At 51.5% G+C, this 17,587-nt stretch overlaps 6 protein-coding genes across 6 annotated transcripts; 2 read left to right on the plus strand and 4 right to left on the minus strand.

Annotated features, from left to right (window-relative positions):
* Window positions 1-458: 458 nt before the first annotated feature.
* On the minus strand, window positions 459-2,482 carry CC77DRAFT_936957 (ATP-binding cassette transporter-like protein; the record flags this gene model as incomplete). Its single annotated transcript, XM_018534521.1, has 3 exons — window positions 459-1,541; window positions 1,600-2,215; window positions 2,274-2,482. The coding sequence occupies 3 exons, from the start codon at window positions 2,480-2,482 to the stop codon at window positions 459-461; spliced, it is 1,908 nt and encodes a 635-aa protein (XP_018385135.1).
* A 1,049-nt stretch (window positions 2,483-3,531) lies between these two features.
* Window positions 3,532-7,402, minus strand: CC77DRAFT_990641 (hypothetical protein). Its single transcript, XM_018536323.1, has 4 exons — window positions 6,006-7,402; window positions 4,969-5,961; window positions 4,347-4,921; window positions 3,532-4,295 (listed from the first exon to the last, which is right to left on the minus strand). Exons 1-4 carry the CDS (start codon window positions 7,203-7,205, stop codon window positions 3,665-3,667), a joined length of 3,399 nt encoding a protein of 1,132 aa, XP_018385136.1. The 5' UTR covers window positions 7,206-7,402; the 3' UTR covers window positions 3,532-3,664.
* Window positions 7,403-7,596: 194 nt separating this feature from the next.
* On the plus strand, window positions 7,597-11,699 carry CC77DRAFT_1021105 (protein prenylyltransferase). Its single transcript, XM_018525201.1, has 3 exons — window positions 7,597-8,161; window positions 8,213-10,269; window positions 10,318-11,699. Exons 1-3 carry the CDS (start codon window positions 7,765-7,767, stop codon window positions 11,386-11,388), a joined length of 3,525 nt encoding a protein of 1,174 aa, XP_018385137.1. The 5' UTR covers window positions 7,597-7,764; the 3' UTR covers window positions 11,389-11,699.
* On the minus strand, window positions 11,480-14,870 carry CC77DRAFT_990648 (hypothetical protein). Its single transcript, XM_018536324.1, has 3 exons — window positions 14,519-14,870; window positions 11,850-14,457; window positions 11,480-11,799 (listed from the first exon to the last, which is right to left on the minus strand). The coding sequence occupies exons 1-3, from the start codon at window positions 14,733-14,735 to the stop codon at window positions 11,715-11,717; spliced, it is 2,910 nt and encodes a 969-aa protein (XP_018385138.1). The 5' UTR covers window positions 14,736-14,870; the 3' UTR covers window positions 11,480-11,714.
* Window positions 14,871-14,979: 109 nt separating this feature from the next.
* Window positions 14,980-16,314, plus strand: CC77DRAFT_1021107 (hypothetical protein). The gene is made up of 2 exons (XM_018525202.1): window positions 14,980-15,290; window positions 15,336-16,314. Coding segments are annotated over exons 1-2 (801 nt in total). The 5' UTR covers window positions 14,980-15,288; the 3' UTR covers window positions 16,135-16,314.
* CC77DRAFT_1095458 (hypothetical protein) lies at window positions 16,215-17,550 on the minus strand. The gene is made up of 4 exons (XM_018529795.1): window positions 17,387-17,550; window positions 17,287-17,331; window positions 16,472-17,234; window positions 16,215-16,419 (listed from the first exon to the last, which is right to left on the minus strand). Exons 1-4 carry the CDS (start codon window positions 17,431-17,433, stop codon window positions 16,330-16,332), a joined length of 945 nt encoding a protein of 314 aa, XP_018385140.1. The 5' UTR covers window positions 17,434-17,550; the 3' UTR covers window positions 16,215-16,329.
* Between the last annotated feature and the right edge of the window lie 37 nt (window positions 17,551-17,587).

A 17,587-nucleotide genomic window follows, 5' to 3' on the forward strand; every position in this document is an offset into this window, starting at 1 on the left:
TCGAACGGAGCTGGTGTGGAAAGTTTTGTAGGATGTTTCTGAACATTGGCCAGTTCAAGCCGAAGATTCAAGCGAATTGCATTCTCACCTTGTTCTTATATTGCACTTCAACATTGTCGTCTATATGTCCGAAGCGGCTTAGCGTGACTCTGGAGTGGGTCTGAGGATATCATAAGGCGCCCTGGTATCCATACACTAACGAGGAATAGGATTGACTTCGGACTGTAAGAGCGAGCGAGGTTACTCAGCTGGAAGGCGAGCACCCGAGGAAGCAAATCGCTGGTCGACAGTTCGGAGTATCAAGATACCAAAAGCGGCCGCGCCTGGAACTATGATTGGTGGTAAGAAGACGATTCTAGCAACCATAAGATTGTATCGTGCGTCTTTTTTCAATTATGATAAACAATACTACAATTACTACGCCATGTCCTCAGGGATTTCCAGTACTATCACAATACTCAGTGCTTGCGCAAATATAAGACCACCCATCCAAACAACCTGTACACAGCAACGATGACCAGAAGATACCCCACATACTTCCCTGTGTTTCCCGTCCCAAACCCATACACGCCTAACACTGCCTTCCCATCCACCAAGCACTGATCCTGCAACTCACTCGGATACATGCACTGGCACCCACCTCCTTGTAGCCTCTCACAAGCATAACTCCTCTTTCCAAACTCATTGACCATCATCCCACGGAATACATACGCCTGGTAATCAATGTAGTGGAAGACGTACCTCCAAAAGACATTCAGCGTATCGGGCTGCACCATAAACCCATTCACGCACATCCAAAGCCCATTCGCAAACGCCGTCGCCGCGAGCGCAACAACAAATATAGGAATGAGACTCGAGAGCAACACGACCAAAGACTCTGCAGCCAGCAGGTCCAGGAACAGCCAAAGCACCCACATCCAAAACCCCTCTGCACTCGGTCTGAACCCCCCTAGCCAATAACTCACTACGCTAAACAGCACGGTGATGAGGAAGAGATATGGAATTCCCACGATAAAATTAGCCAGCATGAACGCTGTAGGCCCGTAAAGCCCATTTGCGTGTTCCTTGGAGTAGATAGCGAGGTCTTCGAGGTACGCGGGGATGTAAGCGACGGCCATGAAGGACATGAAGGCGCCACCGAAGAAAATGGCGTTGGTAAAGGCTTGGATGTTGGATTGAGTGGGAGAGAGTCGCAGCCAGACTGTGCCCATCATGATGGCCAGGCCGAGGTACATGGCTATTCGGATGCCGTACGCGACGATATCGCGGTGGGATTTGATGAAAGAGCGGTGGACCAGGGGTAAGAGGGTTGAGAGAGCAGACACGCGTGTGCTGGAAGAAGTGGGTGGAGAGGATTGGAGGGAACCGGATGGCATTTTGGCGGCAATGCGGAGGTTTGCGGACAGTGTCGCCGCTGCGGGAGATGTAGCCCAGGAAGTGTGGAGATGAGCGAGGCGTTGCGATGCGGCGGTGTCGTCTTGGGAGAAATCCGTGTTGATCAGGTCGATAACAAACTCGGCTGGATTAGTGTACAATGGCATCTATCGACAATCATGTTAGTTGTCGTCTTCTTCGCAACACGATAGAATGTAGACTTACCTCATATCCCAGCCCCTCAAACCACTCCTTGACTCCCTCAACCTCGCCATTGTAAACGCACTTCCCGCGGCTCAACAACATTAGCTTGTCAAACAACCCAAAGGTCGCAGTACTCGGCTGATGAATGGACGCAATCACCAAGATCTTGTACTTCTTCGCGATGCCCTGAACAAACTTGATGACTTCGTAGCTAGCCGCAGAGTCAAGTCCACTTGTCGGTTCGTCGAGGAAGAGTATCTTTGGGGACGTGATCAGTTGACTGGCGACGCTGACACGTCTTTTCTGACCGCCAGACACACCCTTTCGGATAGGAGTCCCGATCAGAGTATCGGCTTGGGCGGTGAGACCGAAGGAGGACAGGAGAGACGTTATAAGGGCTTTGCGAGAGGAGGCTGTTACGGAACTTGGGAGTGCGAGTTGAGCGGCGAAGTAGAGTGTTTCGCGGACAGTGAGGGAGCCGATCAGAGCATCTTCCTGCTCGACGTAAGAACTCATTTTGCGAAAAGACGATAGTGCTGTTGGAGCGCCGTTTATGCGGAGGGTTTGTTGAATGGTGGCTTTAGGTATCGCGGCGCGGTGGGCAAGGATATTGAGGAGAGTGGTTTTTCCAGAGCCACTGACGTTGCTACGTTAGATGGTTGTCCATAGTCTGGGTGAGGATGTTATGAACGTACCTTGGACCCATCAGAGCCATCATCTCGCCTGCTTCAATCATGCCGCTAACGTTGGAAAGAAGATCAATTGGCTCTTTCGACACCCTGTCTTTGACTGTGACCGTGACATCTTCCCAACTGAAGCTCTTCACTTCATCATTGCTTAGATGCGCATAGTCTGAGCCTGCATTGCCTTTCTCAACGTCTCTTGTGGTAATAGATGATGACATGACTGAGAGATCAAGTCTGAGCGGTGTGCTTCGTGTAGTTCACTACACGATCAAAGTAACCTGGCTGGAAAAGAGTGGGCAGAAACAGCGGTATATATTAAATGATGTAGAAGAAAAGGATTGGTATAGTAGGGGGTAAGGAATGAAACCGAAATTCACACTTTTCGATGAACTATCTGTTCAAGAAGCGATTGAATGCGAGATGGAGTGGAAGATGTCAAGACTATGTAAAGACAGCTCCTAGATGGGAGCAAGAGTATGGGGGCCAAAAGCTCTATGAAACCCGCAAACCCACCTCCATCTCCCTCCCAAGCAGTCAGACATACGTGAACGCCGATGCTTTGCAGCACCAAGAAGTCCCCGACGGTCCGATATTACTGTCATCGGCGAAAAGTCACCGGAAGGGGTGGCCTTATTCACAAAGCCAGGCTGTTAAGATCCTATGCAGAGATCATCATAACCTATGAAGCCAAGGCTCAGAGAGCAGTAAGCATCTCAGACCAACCAATCGTTTGTGTAATCATGTTCCGCCCACAGTTACCGGTATGGTGGTTTGGCAATGTGTTGTTGCGCTTGGCGCAGAGCGGCTGGAGGGTGACATGCAGCTTACTTCCCCGTTATTGGTTTCTGGAACACGCCTGGAGAACAACGTCCATGTAAAATTGCCAGACACCGGTTTTCGGGGTCTTCACAAGAACAGTGTTCTGAAAGATAGTATAGTATCGCGCCCACTTCTATTCGAATCTGGTTAGTGCAGCCCAGAAGCTCAGCGTTCCGAGTCCTGAGACGTGGCGATTCGGAACAAGTAGCGGTGGGAGATCTCGAAAGTGCTCGTCATGTCATATCAGATCAGCGAATATGTTGTCTCGGGGTGTGCAGCTGAAGCCCTATCCCGCGAGCTAGCTGGGTGGCTTGCATCTCCACCCCTGTCATCTCGGCGACGTTGTGGAGTGCACGGACGCCACCTGGTGCGACGTCGCCGACTGCATTTAAGGCTGAAGATGCACGTTGCAGCTACACAAAAAGTCAGCAGATGGGAGGCGCCTTTGGCGGCTGATGTAAAACGCATTTTCATTTTGTTCAACACAAGGATAATATAATACTATGACTCCGCCTTTGTTCTTTCACAAACGGTCGTTACTATCCAGCTGGAGTACTGAGAAGACGAGAACCAACGCAATTCTAATACATGAACTCACTGATCTCGAGTAATTGCGCATCCAACGCCCTCTTCGCTTGCACACTAGCCTCCCTATTCTGATCATTAAGCCTCTCTTCATAGATCATCTGCAACAACTTCTTGACCTCCTGCTCCCCAAACACGTCACCCGGCACACCAAAGCCCTTACCATACTCTTTCGCTCGCGCGACAATTGCATCTGGGCCTGCGGTGAAGAGATCGAAGAAAAGGGCTGCATAAGGCAACGTAGCACCGTCTTCGATGTTCTTGAGATTCTGCTGGAGGACCAGGATGTTGAGTTGCATCAATGCACATCCGTTGGTATTCATGCGTGTTATATTGGAGGTGCAGAGGTTGAGGAGGTAGTTGTCCATTAGGGTTGCTAGACCGCGTGTTATGTGCATGTAAGACGCGACCGGGATGTAGGTTGATACTTCGGTATCGAAGGAGACGAGTGTGGCGTTTAGGGCGAGGATGGCGGGGTCGGGGTCGCTGAGTAGAGTGTCGATGTAGACATTGGGTTGTGTGCTCGCGTTTAGTGAGTGTAGGATGGTCGAACGGATTGATAAGTGCAACGTCCGTAAGACGCGAGTGCTGAGAGCATGATAGGTTTGTACTACTGCGTCAAATATACTGTATTTTGGTCAGTAAAGTGGGGTTCTTGCAAACGTCAAGAATACTTACGCAGCTGTGTCTGCACTTAATGGGAGATACACCTGAGCGCTCTGTGGCCTAGGGTCGGCTGAGGAAAGTTGAGTCCAGCGTCTGTTGTGCCTCTGGCCATTTGACTCCGCGGCAATTGGGTCAGACGCACGATCACTGATATGCCGTAGTTGTGCCGTCTTGGTAGCCAGCCACTTCATACTTGTGTACAGCAAACAGAGGCTGACAATACTCTTCTTATCCTGGATCATATCTGCCTGATCCAGGGGCTCATCAGCTTCTACTGCTTCGATCAAAAGAGCAACCTCGTTCTCAATTGCTTTGTTCAACTCCTCGTAATCTGACGGGTCTGTTCGCACAAGGCGGGCAATGAGCTCTTCCATTGCTTCAGACTCCGCCCACACGGCAGGAGCCTTCATAAGACGACCGCTTGCCGTAGGCTGCGATCGACTAACAAGAGCCTTGTACCAGCCATTACATTTTTGGGCGTATGTGTCCATTTGGTTGACGATGAGTTGGGAGAAAGCTTGATCATGGGGAAGGTTGTCCAACATCTTGCAGAAAGCAGTGATAAGGGTAAAGAATTGCGCAGTGCCCTGGTCAAATTAGTATATGATGCACACACCATCAGTGCATGACGTACCTTGAAGATGGGCTTCTTGGAATGTCTCGACCAGTGAGGGTCCTCGTTGAATGAGTCAATCTCAATGAAAGTTTGAGAACATAACTCGATAAGGGTCTCGTCCAGCTGTGGGTGGAAGACATTGACCAAGAAATCGTCTAGGAAAGAAGTCAAAGTACTCATGCTGATATCAGCATTTGAAGGCACAACCTCCTTTAATCGGTTCAAGAAGTCTAGCGATGGCGGTAACAGAATGCCCATGTTGAAGACACTGGGCTCAACCAGAAGTTTGTGTCCGGTCGCACTGCCATCGAGATTGGTAGTTGTGTTAGTATTGACATCCTCTGGTCTCTTTGAGTCGGACACGAGTCCAGGCACGGATGTCTTGAGAATGATCTCTAGATCCTCTCGTTCTTTGGAGAGCTCTGTCGCCTTCGTGTCCACGTCGGACAGCTTGAACATGCGCTTATTCCGGTCTCGAGGAGCGCGCGAGAACGCACTGCCAGTGGACGCCTGACCTTGACCGCCTCTATAAGATGCTTCACCGTCTGTAGCAAGATAGTCGTGGAGAAGTGATCGCATCTCACTTTGGTACAACTTCCACAATTCCTTAAAACCGCGTGTCAATGTTGCGCTTGATGCAGCTCGGTTTTCTCGTCGAACGATACCAGCCACAACGTCATGCACGACTCGATGACTTTCTGCAATCGCTTCAAACCGAGCGTACAGAGTCCACATCAAATCGTTCAGAAGGGTCGTCCGGACATCCTCATTTTCGACTTCAGTCTTTGCTTTGCCCTTCTTTTTAGCCGAGTAGGCTCGTAGTATGCTCGGGTGTCGTTGGGCGACTTCATTGTTGGACTTGTCCACAACTTTGAAGAGTTCGACTGGCAACCGCTGTTCAATTGTGTCTACTGCCATGTCTAGACGGCTCATCTTGTTCAGCGCCTCTATGACCAGTCGTATGTACTGGAATGTGTCTGTCTCAGGATTATGGGTGGAATCGTCCGTCATCTGGAAACGTTAGTAGGATACATGGTAGAGTTGGGCACACATACCGGTTCTGAAGTATCGAGACCGTCTAGGAAATAGTAGAGCAAGCGGCCTCTTGCGTCAGTCTGAGCGCGCTGGGACAGATCGCCCTTGACCTGGTTCTGAGCATACTCCTTCCATCTGTCTTCGCAGTAAGGCGATTTGAGGTAGAGATGGCTGTGGAGTTCTTCGATCAATATGTCGGTCAAAGATACTTCTTGGTTGCTAAGATATGTGCGCAAGTCAGACAGGGCTCCGATCTTCTCCATTTCAGTCTTTCGTATCATTCGTAGAGCATCCTGTAGAATATCTACAGCTGTGAGAAAACGCTTCTCTGATATGCGAGCTTCCAATCTCTCGGGGACGAGTTGGAGTTTCTCAATCGTATCGAGCATTTGTAACATCTCATCGTAATTCTGGGAGGTCGTAGCGAACTCTTTAAGTTCTGGCTTGGCCGTGGAGAGTTGTGACTTGGCCGCAACAAGTGAACCTTTAAGAGTTCTGACACGGTGTTGGGAACTCTGGAGACTGGACTGGATCTGATGAAAGGTACCAATGGAGCTGTTGAATCCCTGATGGTGTTCGTTGACGATGCCTTTCAGAGCGTTCTGCAGCTGATCGTGTGTTTGCTGGAACTGACCAGCCTGATTTGCCAGGCCGAGCGAACTCGAATCCATGAGCTTCAGGGCGACTTCGATAGGGACGCATTGGTCCTTGGTCATGAACTCCCAGTTTTGTTGTATGTATTGGAGAACCTCCTCGATCGCCTGGCTGCCTTGTCCATTATTTGCGTTCCTGGGCCGGCTCCCGTTCTGTCGCTCTCCGCTACGGCGTTTCGCTGGGCTGCGTTCAATGCTGGTAGGCCGTGTGACTTGACGAGGGCTCTCGTCACGCCCTGCAAAGCCGCCTCCACCATAGCCCCCAGGCCGGCGCTCGCGGTCGGCGCTGGGTCTTCTTTCCATGTCATCTTCCTGAGCAAGGCCGCCATAGCCACCAGGTCGTCGGGGACGTTCGCGCTCGTTGCTCGGTCGTGGTGCATAGTCGTCCTGCTGCGCGCTCATGCCACCGTATCCGCCCGGTCTTCGTGGTCGCTCACCACTCGGTCGGTCGTCGTAGCTGCCGTCACCGCCCGCGTATCCATTATATCCTCCGCCAGCGTAGTTGCCGTTGCCATTGGCATAGCCTCCATTGGCTCCCGCCCGCGAGTAGCCTGGATTGCGCGACATGGTGCACTCAGATGTCGCGCAGTGTTGTGTTCCTTATGTTCCTGGTCCTTACATTCATGGCGCGCAATAGTGAGGTTTGCGCGTCATCGGGTATCTATGTGGTGCATGTGTACTGTTGCGGGGAGCTCGGGGGTGTTGGAGTAGCAGGGATCACAGAAGTCGCGAATGTCAATGCAATGGAAAGGGAAGGACCGAAGATGAACTGGACGGCACAACGCAAGGTGCGCAGGCGATTATTATGTCAAATTTCTTTCACATGATACATGACATGATATGATGTAGTCTAGTTGTGCAGCTAAATTCTACATAGAAAGCGTTTCCACGGTTGCTGCCGTCAAGCATCAACGTCGCGCCAAGGCTCCCATTCCGCACGTTTCGCCGTTCCGCGCTCCCTGGAAGCTCTCACTCGCGATTCTTTATCCAACCACCAACGCAGGCACGAATCAGCCTCGCGCCTTTACCTCTTCACGCCTTCCCCCCTGCTATGTCGCGCTGATCCCGTCTCCGCCCCCGAATCAATCGCGAAACCATCTCCCCCGACCGCGACTTGTCCGCAAACATGGCTGCAGTTTACGCCAATGGCGCGAATGGCGTGAACGGCGCTGGCAGCATGTTCCCACCACCACGATACTCGGATGTGCCCAGCTCCATCACCATCTCTGTCGCCGATGATGAGGGAGGCCAGCTCGATGTCGAAATCCCCTTGGACGAGCAGATCCAGGACGACCCAACCGAGCTATGCGACATTTTGGAGGCTGAGAAGAGCGCGACACCGACGTGGGTCCAGGTCGCCGTCGCCTATGCGAAGCGCAAGAGGATAGAGACAGCCATAGATGTGCTGAAACAGGCCACTCAGGTCTTCAATCGCGCGCGCGGCGAGGACAGGCTCAGCATCCTCAACGGTCTCTGCTGGCTGTACCTGCTCAAATGTCGCGAAGCACCGCGCGTCAGGCCTCGTAAGCCATCATATCATGTCCACGTACGTTCTCATGGCTGACACATACTAGAAAACGCAGATGGAGATGTCAAACTGAAGGAGTACTGGATCCAGTCGGCTACTGGCGTACTCAACGATGCCTCCCGTATCAGCCCCTCGCATCCCCCGCTGTTCCTCGCCCGTGGTGTCTTATACCTCCTCAAGGCTTCGCTCCAGGGCCCTGCGACTGCCGCCGGCTCCACAGTCAGCCCTGAGCGCATGGAGACGCTGAAACAGGCTGCAAAATGCTTCGAAGACGCGCTGAGGGCATCCAACGGAAGGAACCTCATGGCCAAGATGGGAAAGGCCCGTGTTCACTACTCCATGGGCAAGTGGGCAGACGCTCTGAAGGGATACCAGAACATCCTCGAGAGCTCTCCCGACCTCCTCGATCCAGATCCGCGCATCGGTATTGGCTGCTGTTTCTGGCAACTTGGTCACAAGGACGAAGCTGCCAACGCCTGGCAGAGATCTCTCGAGCTGAATCCAAAATCCAAGATTGCCTTGATTTTGATGGGCATCTACAACTTTCAGCAGACTGCCAACCTGTCCACGTCCGATCCCAAGTTCGCCGCATTGATCAAGAAGGCAACGGGTGAATACATCCAGCCCGCACTGAAGATTGACAACCAGTACCCCTTGAGTTGTGCCACGGTTGGTAGCTATCTTGCTCTGAGGAGGGACCTTGCCAAAACTGAAGACGTTGCGAAGCGTGCCATCGAGCTTACCGACACCAACGCCATAGCTAGTGATGGTTGGTACCTACGAGCCAAGGTTGCGCACCAACAAGAGAACACTTCGCTTGCCGCGGAATACTACCAGAAGTCTGACCAAGCTCGAGGAGGCGAGGAGCGAGGTTTCGTACCAGCCAAGTTCGGACTGGCTCAGATGAACGTCTTGATGAACAACTACGACGGCGCCAAATTCCGTCTCGAGAAGATTCTCCAGCAATCGCCCAACGTGGAAGCGCAGACCCTCCTTGGTACCTTGTTTGCTGAGGACGTTTTTACCGCCCAGAACAACAAATCCACCGAAGACAAATCTGCAGAGTTGAAGAAGGCACTAAAATATCTCGAGAGCGTACAGAGCGCGTGGAAGGACCCCAAGAAGAAGGTCACTCCTGACCAGTCGGTACTGCTCAACCTGGCCAGGCTCTATGAGACGGAACACCCTGAAAAGAGCCTAAAATGTCTTGAGGAGGTAGAGCAGATGGAGATCGAGGCCATTCCAGAGGAAGACTACCCAGAAGGAGTCGAAGAGGGCGCCGAACTCACAGCAGCACTTCGCCAACTCCTACCACCACAACTACTCAACAACATGGGATGTTTCCACTTCCAGGCCGAACGCTACGTACGTGCTCAGGAGCTTTTCCAGGTAGCCCTCAACGCCTGTGTTAACGCAGAGAACCGCGACGATACGATCGATACAGACGCACTTGTGACCTCTATCAGCTTCAACCTAGCCCGAACTTATGAAGCTGAGGGCCAAGCGGAGGAAGCTAAGAAAGTGTACAACAGTCTGCTGCAACGACACCCCGATTACGTCGACGCGCGCATTCGTCTGACCTACATTGCGCTAAGGGAGAACCCACAAGATGAGGGCCCCAGGGCGATGAAGGATCTCTTTAAAGAGAACGAGGACAATGTCGAGGTGCGCGCCTTGTACGGATGGTACGTCAACAAATCCAAGAAGAGGACGTCCAACTTCGCAGCGGATGACGAGCAGCGGCTCTACAAACACACTCTGCAGAAGTCTGATAAACATGACCGCTACTCGCTCATGGGCATGGGCAACATCCATCTCGCTATCGCGCGTGAGATGCCTCGAAGTTCAGAACAGGACAAAGAGAAGCGACGAAAGGGTTACGAGCGAGCAGTGGAGTTCTTCGACAAGGTGCTGCAACTCGACCCCAAGAACGCGTACGCTGCTCAGGGTATCGCAATCGCACTGGTAGAGGATAAGAAGGATTACTCGACAGCCTTGCAAATCTTCACCAAGGTGAGGGAGACGCTCAAGGACCACAGTGTCTTTGTCAACTTGGGCCACACATACTGTGAGATTAGGCAGTACGCGCGAGCCATCGAAAACGTATGCTTACCCTACTTCCCCCTGATATGTCATGCTAACACATCCTAGTACGAAGCAGCCCTCTCCAGGAACAGGCATAACGACCCAAAGATTTTGGCTTGTCTAGGACGAACTTGGTATCTCCGAGCGAAACACGAACGAAGCCTTGCCGGATACCGAACAGCCCTCGACTACTCAAAACAAGCCCTCAAGGCCGCTCCTGCAGACCTCAACTCCCAGTTCAATGTCGCCTTTGTCCAGTTCCAGATTGCTTCACAGGTTCACCAGCTCAAAGAGACGCAGCGCACGCTTGAGGAAGTCGATGAGGCTGCAACAGGTCTGACTGAGGCAATCGAAGCACTTGACAAGCTCGCTAAGGAGGAGACACCACCCTTCCCACGTGCAGACATTACCTCTCGTGCAAACATGGGTCGTAACACCATTGCAAAGCAGCTTGAGCGTGATCGCGAGCAGCAAGCAATATACGAGGGGGAGAACGCGACCAAGCTCGACCAAGCGCGCCGTATTCGCGAAGCTGAAGTACGTCGCCGCGAGGAAGAAAAGGCACGCGCGGAGGCAGAGGCTTTGGAGAAGAAGCGCAAGTACGCCGAAGAGCAACAGCGCCTACTCCAGCGTGACCGCGAGCTCATGGAGAAACGTAATGAAGAAGAGCGTAGACGCATGGAAGAGGATGAGGACAAGGAAGTCCGCAAGGCAGAGCGGAAAGCGCGTGGTCCCAAGGGCCCGAAGCGGAAGAAGAAGAACGCTGACTCTGATACCGATGATGGTCTGCCCTCTGACGACGATGAACCGCGTTCAAGGCGCAGGAGGACTACGGCTAGTGGCACCGAGGATCTATCCGACGAAGAGCGACCCCGTGAGAAGAAGAAGAGGAAGCTGGCTCGCAAGAGCGAACCTGCCGGTAAATACAAGTCGGCAGAGTTCATCGATGATGAGAGCGACGAAGAGGCTGCCGACGATGCGAACGCGGCGGCGGGCAGTGACGATGAAGGTGCCGCAACTGCAGCTCCTCGTCCCCGCAAAGCCCGCGTCGTCGACGACGAAGACGAAGATGACGACGCTGTCGCTGCACCGAAGGCGAACGGCGACGTTGCCATGGATGATGATGAAGACGAGTAAAGTCGTCTCGCGTCAACTCATGGTCTAGTCTTGTAGCTTTGGAGCTGAAGGAAGGCTCGCATTCGGCGTTTGAGTTATCTTGTCTAATCTTCTGCACTGTTATAGTTTTCCATCTCACATTCTTGCATCAGCGCTACGGCGTCTTGGGGACGGAACATGAATCATCATCAGCTCGTCTATTCTATAGCACCACTAAAATTTGTATACCACACGCACGGGGGCGGAATAGAGTAGCAAGCCAAGTAAATGTACAATAGAGCTTTCTTCGAAATTCTCTACTTTGACTCGAAACGACTGCTTGTAATGCCAACGTAGTAGTAACCTGTTCAAAGCGCCCATTCATCCTTGTCGTCCGTCGCGCTGATAAAAGGTTCATTGACGAGTTTAACAGCAAGTTCACCGCACAAGACACTATTCACGTTAGCAATTCGTTCTCAAAAGACACAGCAAGAAGAACTTACCAGCTACTCCCAACCAAAGCATCCAACTCCCTAATCGCCCTCTCCCTGCCCTTGCCCACCTTGACCCCTCTCTGCACCTCAGCCTGCAACTCCGCAATCCTCTTCCCCCTCGCAATACCTGCGAGCTCCACCACCCTCTTAGCCAGACAATCACTATGGAAAGCATGCTGGCAGGGAAACACAAAGAACTGGCGAGCCAACAAGGGTAAACCACAGACGTAGCATCGCTCTCCCGGTTCCACAATAGCATATCGCTGCTCCAGGGCTTTGATATCGGATTTGATGTGTGTAGCCGTCGCTTCACTATCATCCATTTCCTGTTTCAGGCTATCGATCTTGTGACTGTAGTCCTCCAGCGCAGCGCAAATCTCCTCTTTGAAGTCGTCGATGACGACGAAATCGGGGAAGAAGGGAATCAGGTCTTCTATCCTGAGTAGGTCGACTCTTCTCAAGAACTCGATAGCCGTCTTGATGCCGCTGGATTGCGAAATCACCTTCTTGGCAATGGCGAGCCAGAGCTTCTTGCGCAGAGGGGGTGATGTGTTGGACCGGTCGGCTACGGTGGACGCGAGGTCTACTTCATCGTACTTCAGGGCGAGGTCGACGGCTTGCACGTATTGTTGCATGGAGCTGTAGATGTGGACACATGATTGGACACGTTTGTGTTGGATACAGAGGCGAAGGGCAAAGTCTGCGTCGTAGTTTTGTTCATGGGCGAGAGATTGGCCTTCGAGGTAGGCGAGAAGAGCGGATTCGTCGGGGGTCGGGTGCGAGGCGTAGATAGAGATGAGAGTGTTGTGGATGGCCGCGTCGGTAGAGTTGTGTTGGTTGATTTCGAAGAGGAGGTAGCGGACTGCTTGATTTTGGGCAAGTGAGGCTTTGGTGTGGTTGTTGTAGTTGAGGAAAGCTGGGATGAGCTTTTGGGCGTCGAACGTCGAATGGCGCATCATGATGTCAACCAGCTCGACGGGCACATGTGCCATCAGAACAGAACTGTATTTGTAGAAGATCTCTGGATCCGTCTGTTTTTTGAGGACGTCCAAAGACTCCTGCCATCGCTCGCGCTGCACCCAGTACGACAAGACGTAGTTATAGTCATTGACCACAGTAGCGAAGTACAGCAGTTCCTCCTCGCGACCGTGGCTGCTGATGATCTCATAGACGGTCTTGCGATCCAGATCAGCCTTGTATTTCGATACAAAGTCCTGATACTCTTTACGGATGACCGACAATTGATCATGGGTTTCGGCAGTGTTCATACTCTCTGATAACTCAGCCTTTGTAGTGATAGTGTCGTCGAGAGTGTTGAGCTTAGCCATGTAGAGCTCAATCAACCAGGTAGCAACCATGGTCCTCTGCATGATCGACGACTTCTTGAGTGTGGAGAGCTTTGTAACCAAGTACTTCCTCAGAGCGTCTTGCTCGCCATTATCGATGAATGTCAATGCAACCTGCTCAAAAGGTTTCGTGCTTCGGCCATAGACTGTCGCAGCCTCCATCCATTGGCTCTTACCAACGAGGTAATCACCAGATGCCGTTGCCACTGCATCCTTCTGAGCAGGCGTTTTGGCATACTGTGAAGCCGCTTCGAATTGCTGTGCTCTGAGCATGATCTTCCAGACATCCCTACTCTCGTCGGTCACAACAATTTCGAAGATCTCTTGGGTTGTGAAGAGCCAGTAAGTATTCTTCTTCAAGTCGACCACCAGACCAAGCGCACTTTGTCCGGGCTCCAGCACAACCTGATCAAGGACCACAGTATCGTCCAAACGGTTGATAGCTACGATTCTGCCTTCAACGAGCTGTAGAATATGCCACTGGCTCAAAATCATCGAGCTGACTGCGTCTTGTGTTCGTCGTGTCCGTCCGCTAGCGGTTTGTGAAGGTGGCACTTGGGATCTGGGCAGCATCTTCGCGTCTCCTAGAACTTTGCTGCCCAACTCAGAGGTATCTTGCGATAGATAAAGTTTGCCGTGTAACACGCCTTGTGATGTAAGCCAACCAAAGATCCTCTCCGCGTTCGATTCCTCGCGATTTGGGTTTTCCTGGTTCTCTGGGGAGACAGAGAGCAGTGAAGTTGCTGTAGAGGCTACGTTCGACACCTCATGCACTGTCGCAGATTCGCTTTCGAACAATTTCGAGAATATAGATCCGCTGCCTTCGGATCCTTGACGTCCGACTTTGCCTGCGAAATGCAGGAAAGTCGAAGGTGTGGCTACTATGATACGCCGCAGATCTGTTCTTCCTGGCACCATATCCGTCCAGAGCCCCGTAATAGGACCATCGTTCGTCCTATATACACTCTTCAGGTATCTCTCTTCCCTTCTGTAGAACTCGGAGGACGGCTCGATGTACACTTCGTAGACATTGCCGTCCGATGCTCCTACAAGTATCTCGCGCGTTGACGCTGTAGGTTGGGAGGGATTCCACGATATGCTTTCTATGACGACACCCTTCAACCGTGATAGCGCCTTCGGTGTCCGTGATTGTGTATGGAGGTAGTAGTTCTCGGCGAGGGTAGTGGTTACGATGAGATGGGACGCGGAGGGGTCGAGGAAGAGTCGTCTGATGACGCCGACTTCTGACGGCTTCTTTGGTAGGTCGATGTCTTGAATCAAGTAAGCAACTGTCCGTCATTTCCCTTCTTTGTGCGGCTTTGCACTACGAACCGTCTATATCAGCGGGACTATCCAGGTCTATACGCAAGATGCGTCCAGTGGACAGGGCCAGTACCACCACATTGTTCGCTACGGCAGCGGCCACAAAGTCGGAGGAGATGTTGAACTGTAGAGTGACGCGCTCTATGTTGAACATAGGGCCCGACGCATCCTCTTGCATGTTGCTCGTGCTAGGCGGCGCATACCCGCTCGAGGTATCGTAAGCCATGGTGGGCTTGGTGTGCAGCTCTCAGCTATTGTAGGTTCGTCCTCATTATTCGCGCGACGATTCACAGCCCCTGTACTCTTCCTCACCGTGCTGCTGAGTTTCGCTACAGTTACGAGCGCATCTGGTTGATGGTGACGCCTAAGCTTGGAGCTTGGACTTCGGCGATGGAGCGGAGATAAGCCGGGGTTGGCATGGCACCATGTCAGTTCGCGTCCTCGCTCTTCATGCTCTTCTGCGACCCTTTCATCATCTTAGCAGTAGAAAGCTCTGCAAAGCCTTATAATGCTCATCACTAAGATTTAATAGAAGTATTCGGGTCTGAACTGACCCGCAAATAGCCAAAAGGCTGGAGGTCTCTTCACCTAGGTGAGAGCGACCATACCAACGATGGCCTCACCATGAGGCCCATGTGCTCACGCTCATTCACCTTCACTTTGCGAATCAGGCTACTCGACTTTGATCTTTTGTGTGCTTTAGTTTTGAATTTTTTTCCCTCCACTACATCTTCCTCAGTAGCACACGCGCAGCCGATTCCGATACAGGCTCACATATCATGTAGCGTACGCCCTCTATCAATTGCATATATACTAAAACAGGCAGGGAGCTCGGCAGTGAGATGGTGCAAGTGGTCGTGGGCGCCGACAAAAAGCCTTTCACGTTCCACAAGAAACTCATTCGCCGACACTCAGAATACTTCTCTCGCGCGTTTGGACCCAGTTTCAAGGAAGGCGAAGAAAATACACTGTATCTTGCCGAGGCCGATGAGACTTCCTGTCTTCTGTTCCAGTCTTGGATTTACCTACAAACTGCTCGTTCGCTGCACCCCGTGTCTGCCCCTTCCCTTGCAGAACTTGGACAGGTCGTGAATTTTGAAAAGTTTGACCCAGCATCCTTTTCTGGTACCTGGATCCAAAATTTGATCTCTGAAAACACCGAACTCGCTCTCAAGCGTCATTTGATTGACCTCTACGTCTTCGCCGACGCTTATGAGTGTACGACCCTGCGAAACGACATCATAAGTGCTTTCATGCGTCTCGACACACGATCAAATTCTGATATGGGCTTCGATCTGGCTCCCTTGATTTTTGGATCCGTTCCGTCTTCCTCTACGCTCTCTAGGTACATCGTCAGATCGACGGCAAGTCACGGGCTCCTGAAAGGCTACGATGACAAGGTCGCGAAGTCACAGCCCCAAGAGTTCAAGTCTGAGTTATTGGCTATTGGTGAGCAGCGAGGCCGAGGGTTTGCGGAGGGCCTGCGCGATCCTTGCAACTTTCACGAGCATGCTAAGGATGAAGAGATGCGGCTATGCGATTCGGTCTGGCTGAGAGGACAACTTTATATTGACGCTCTTATCTCAGCGTGTATGGAAGTCGTTGATGCGCAGTCGTCGAACTGAAGGTCGTTGTCAAAGGTCCCTATCGAAGAGATTGATGGGCAGGATTTCTGCGAGTGAATGACTAGCGAGGTTTATGAGATGAAGGGCATTGCACATTTGTATACACCGAGTCGGGTCTGTCAAAATTTGTACACATTGATACGATCCAGCTTGATAGCCGTCCAAAGAGAATGCTCTCATGGTCATAGACTACCCTCAATCGGTTTCACCATCTGATTCAGCACCAGGACGTCTAAAGATCACTTCGGCGATCCTTTTATCTCGTTCATCATCGCGTCCAAACTCCTAACCAATGTCAGTACATAAATTCGCTCTCACCGGTTTTACAATGGCTTACCTTGCGAAACACTGTTTCGAATTCCTCCTGCACCATCTCAAAGAAATACGTGATATCCCATGGACAGAACGTCCACGGGAACGGTTTGCTATGCAGATCGATCAAGTCTTGATACGCTGCCACTCTGCTAAAGCCCTCAGTGCGCAGACGATAGACGTATGGTGCGATTAACGCTAACATGGATAACATGCCGCGACTCCCCGACGCAGCGTGATATCTTTGCTTGTCGATTTTGAAAACGAGGACACAATTCTTGTTTGATATCGTGAACAAGCTTTCCAGGTCGGCCTCCATGGAATCAGTAGGGACAATGTATGGTATAGGATTGAAACTCATGAGGAGCCAATGAACAACGTCTGCAGGGACGATCCCTCGGTGCCAGACATCTGTCGTAAGAAACCTCTTCAACAGACAATCCTCGGGATCAAAATTGAAGCGACCGGTACGATACCAGTGCTCGGCTATCTCTTTGCCCACTGCTTCGCCTGTGTATTCGACAAACTTCCACACGTCGCTACGCATACCAGGATCTTCTGGCATGGGTAGGTGAGCATCAAAGAAAGGGTGGCCTAGTTTTCCAGTTTCATCGTTGAAGGTTTCATGCGCTTTCAGAACGTAATGTTGCTTGTGTGGGGTAACGATCTGGTCATAAACCATATCTCTTAGCTCACGGGGCAGAGCTGCATGGAATGCAGAACAGAACGCAAGCTGAGATTGACGATGCCTCTCGTAGAACTCGAGTAGGCGCTTTTCTCGGGTTGCTCTGTGATGATTCGATTAGTCGTACGTCGCTGATATCAGTGTGCCTAGCTCACTCGACCGGAAGGTCCCCGGCATCCGATGTCCGATGTGAATTTGTCCTTGCTACACTCAGTGACCTGAAAATACGTCTTGGTTTTATATCGCATGACCTACATTTCGTGCTGAATTGAATGCGAATAGTCAAAATGACCAGTCTTCATTGTGGACGAGCAAAAAAAGGAAGAAGCTAGCTGTGTGGAGTTTGAGTTCTATAATTAAACTTAAGACGTTGAGAAAAGCGAATATGCTATTATGAGTATTCATGGATTCGATTGCTTCTATACAAGAAAGCCAGGAGAATGATCACGGCGGAGT

The sequence above is a fragment of the Alternaria alternata genome (assembly GCF_001642055.1).
Source record: "Alternaria alternata strain SRC1lrK2f unplaced genomic scaffold CC77scaffold_12, whole genome shotgun sequence".
In the NCBI taxonomy this organism is placed as follows: Eukaryota; Fungi; Ascomycota; class Dothideomycetes; order Pleosporales; family Pleosporaceae; genus Alternaria; species Alternaria alternata.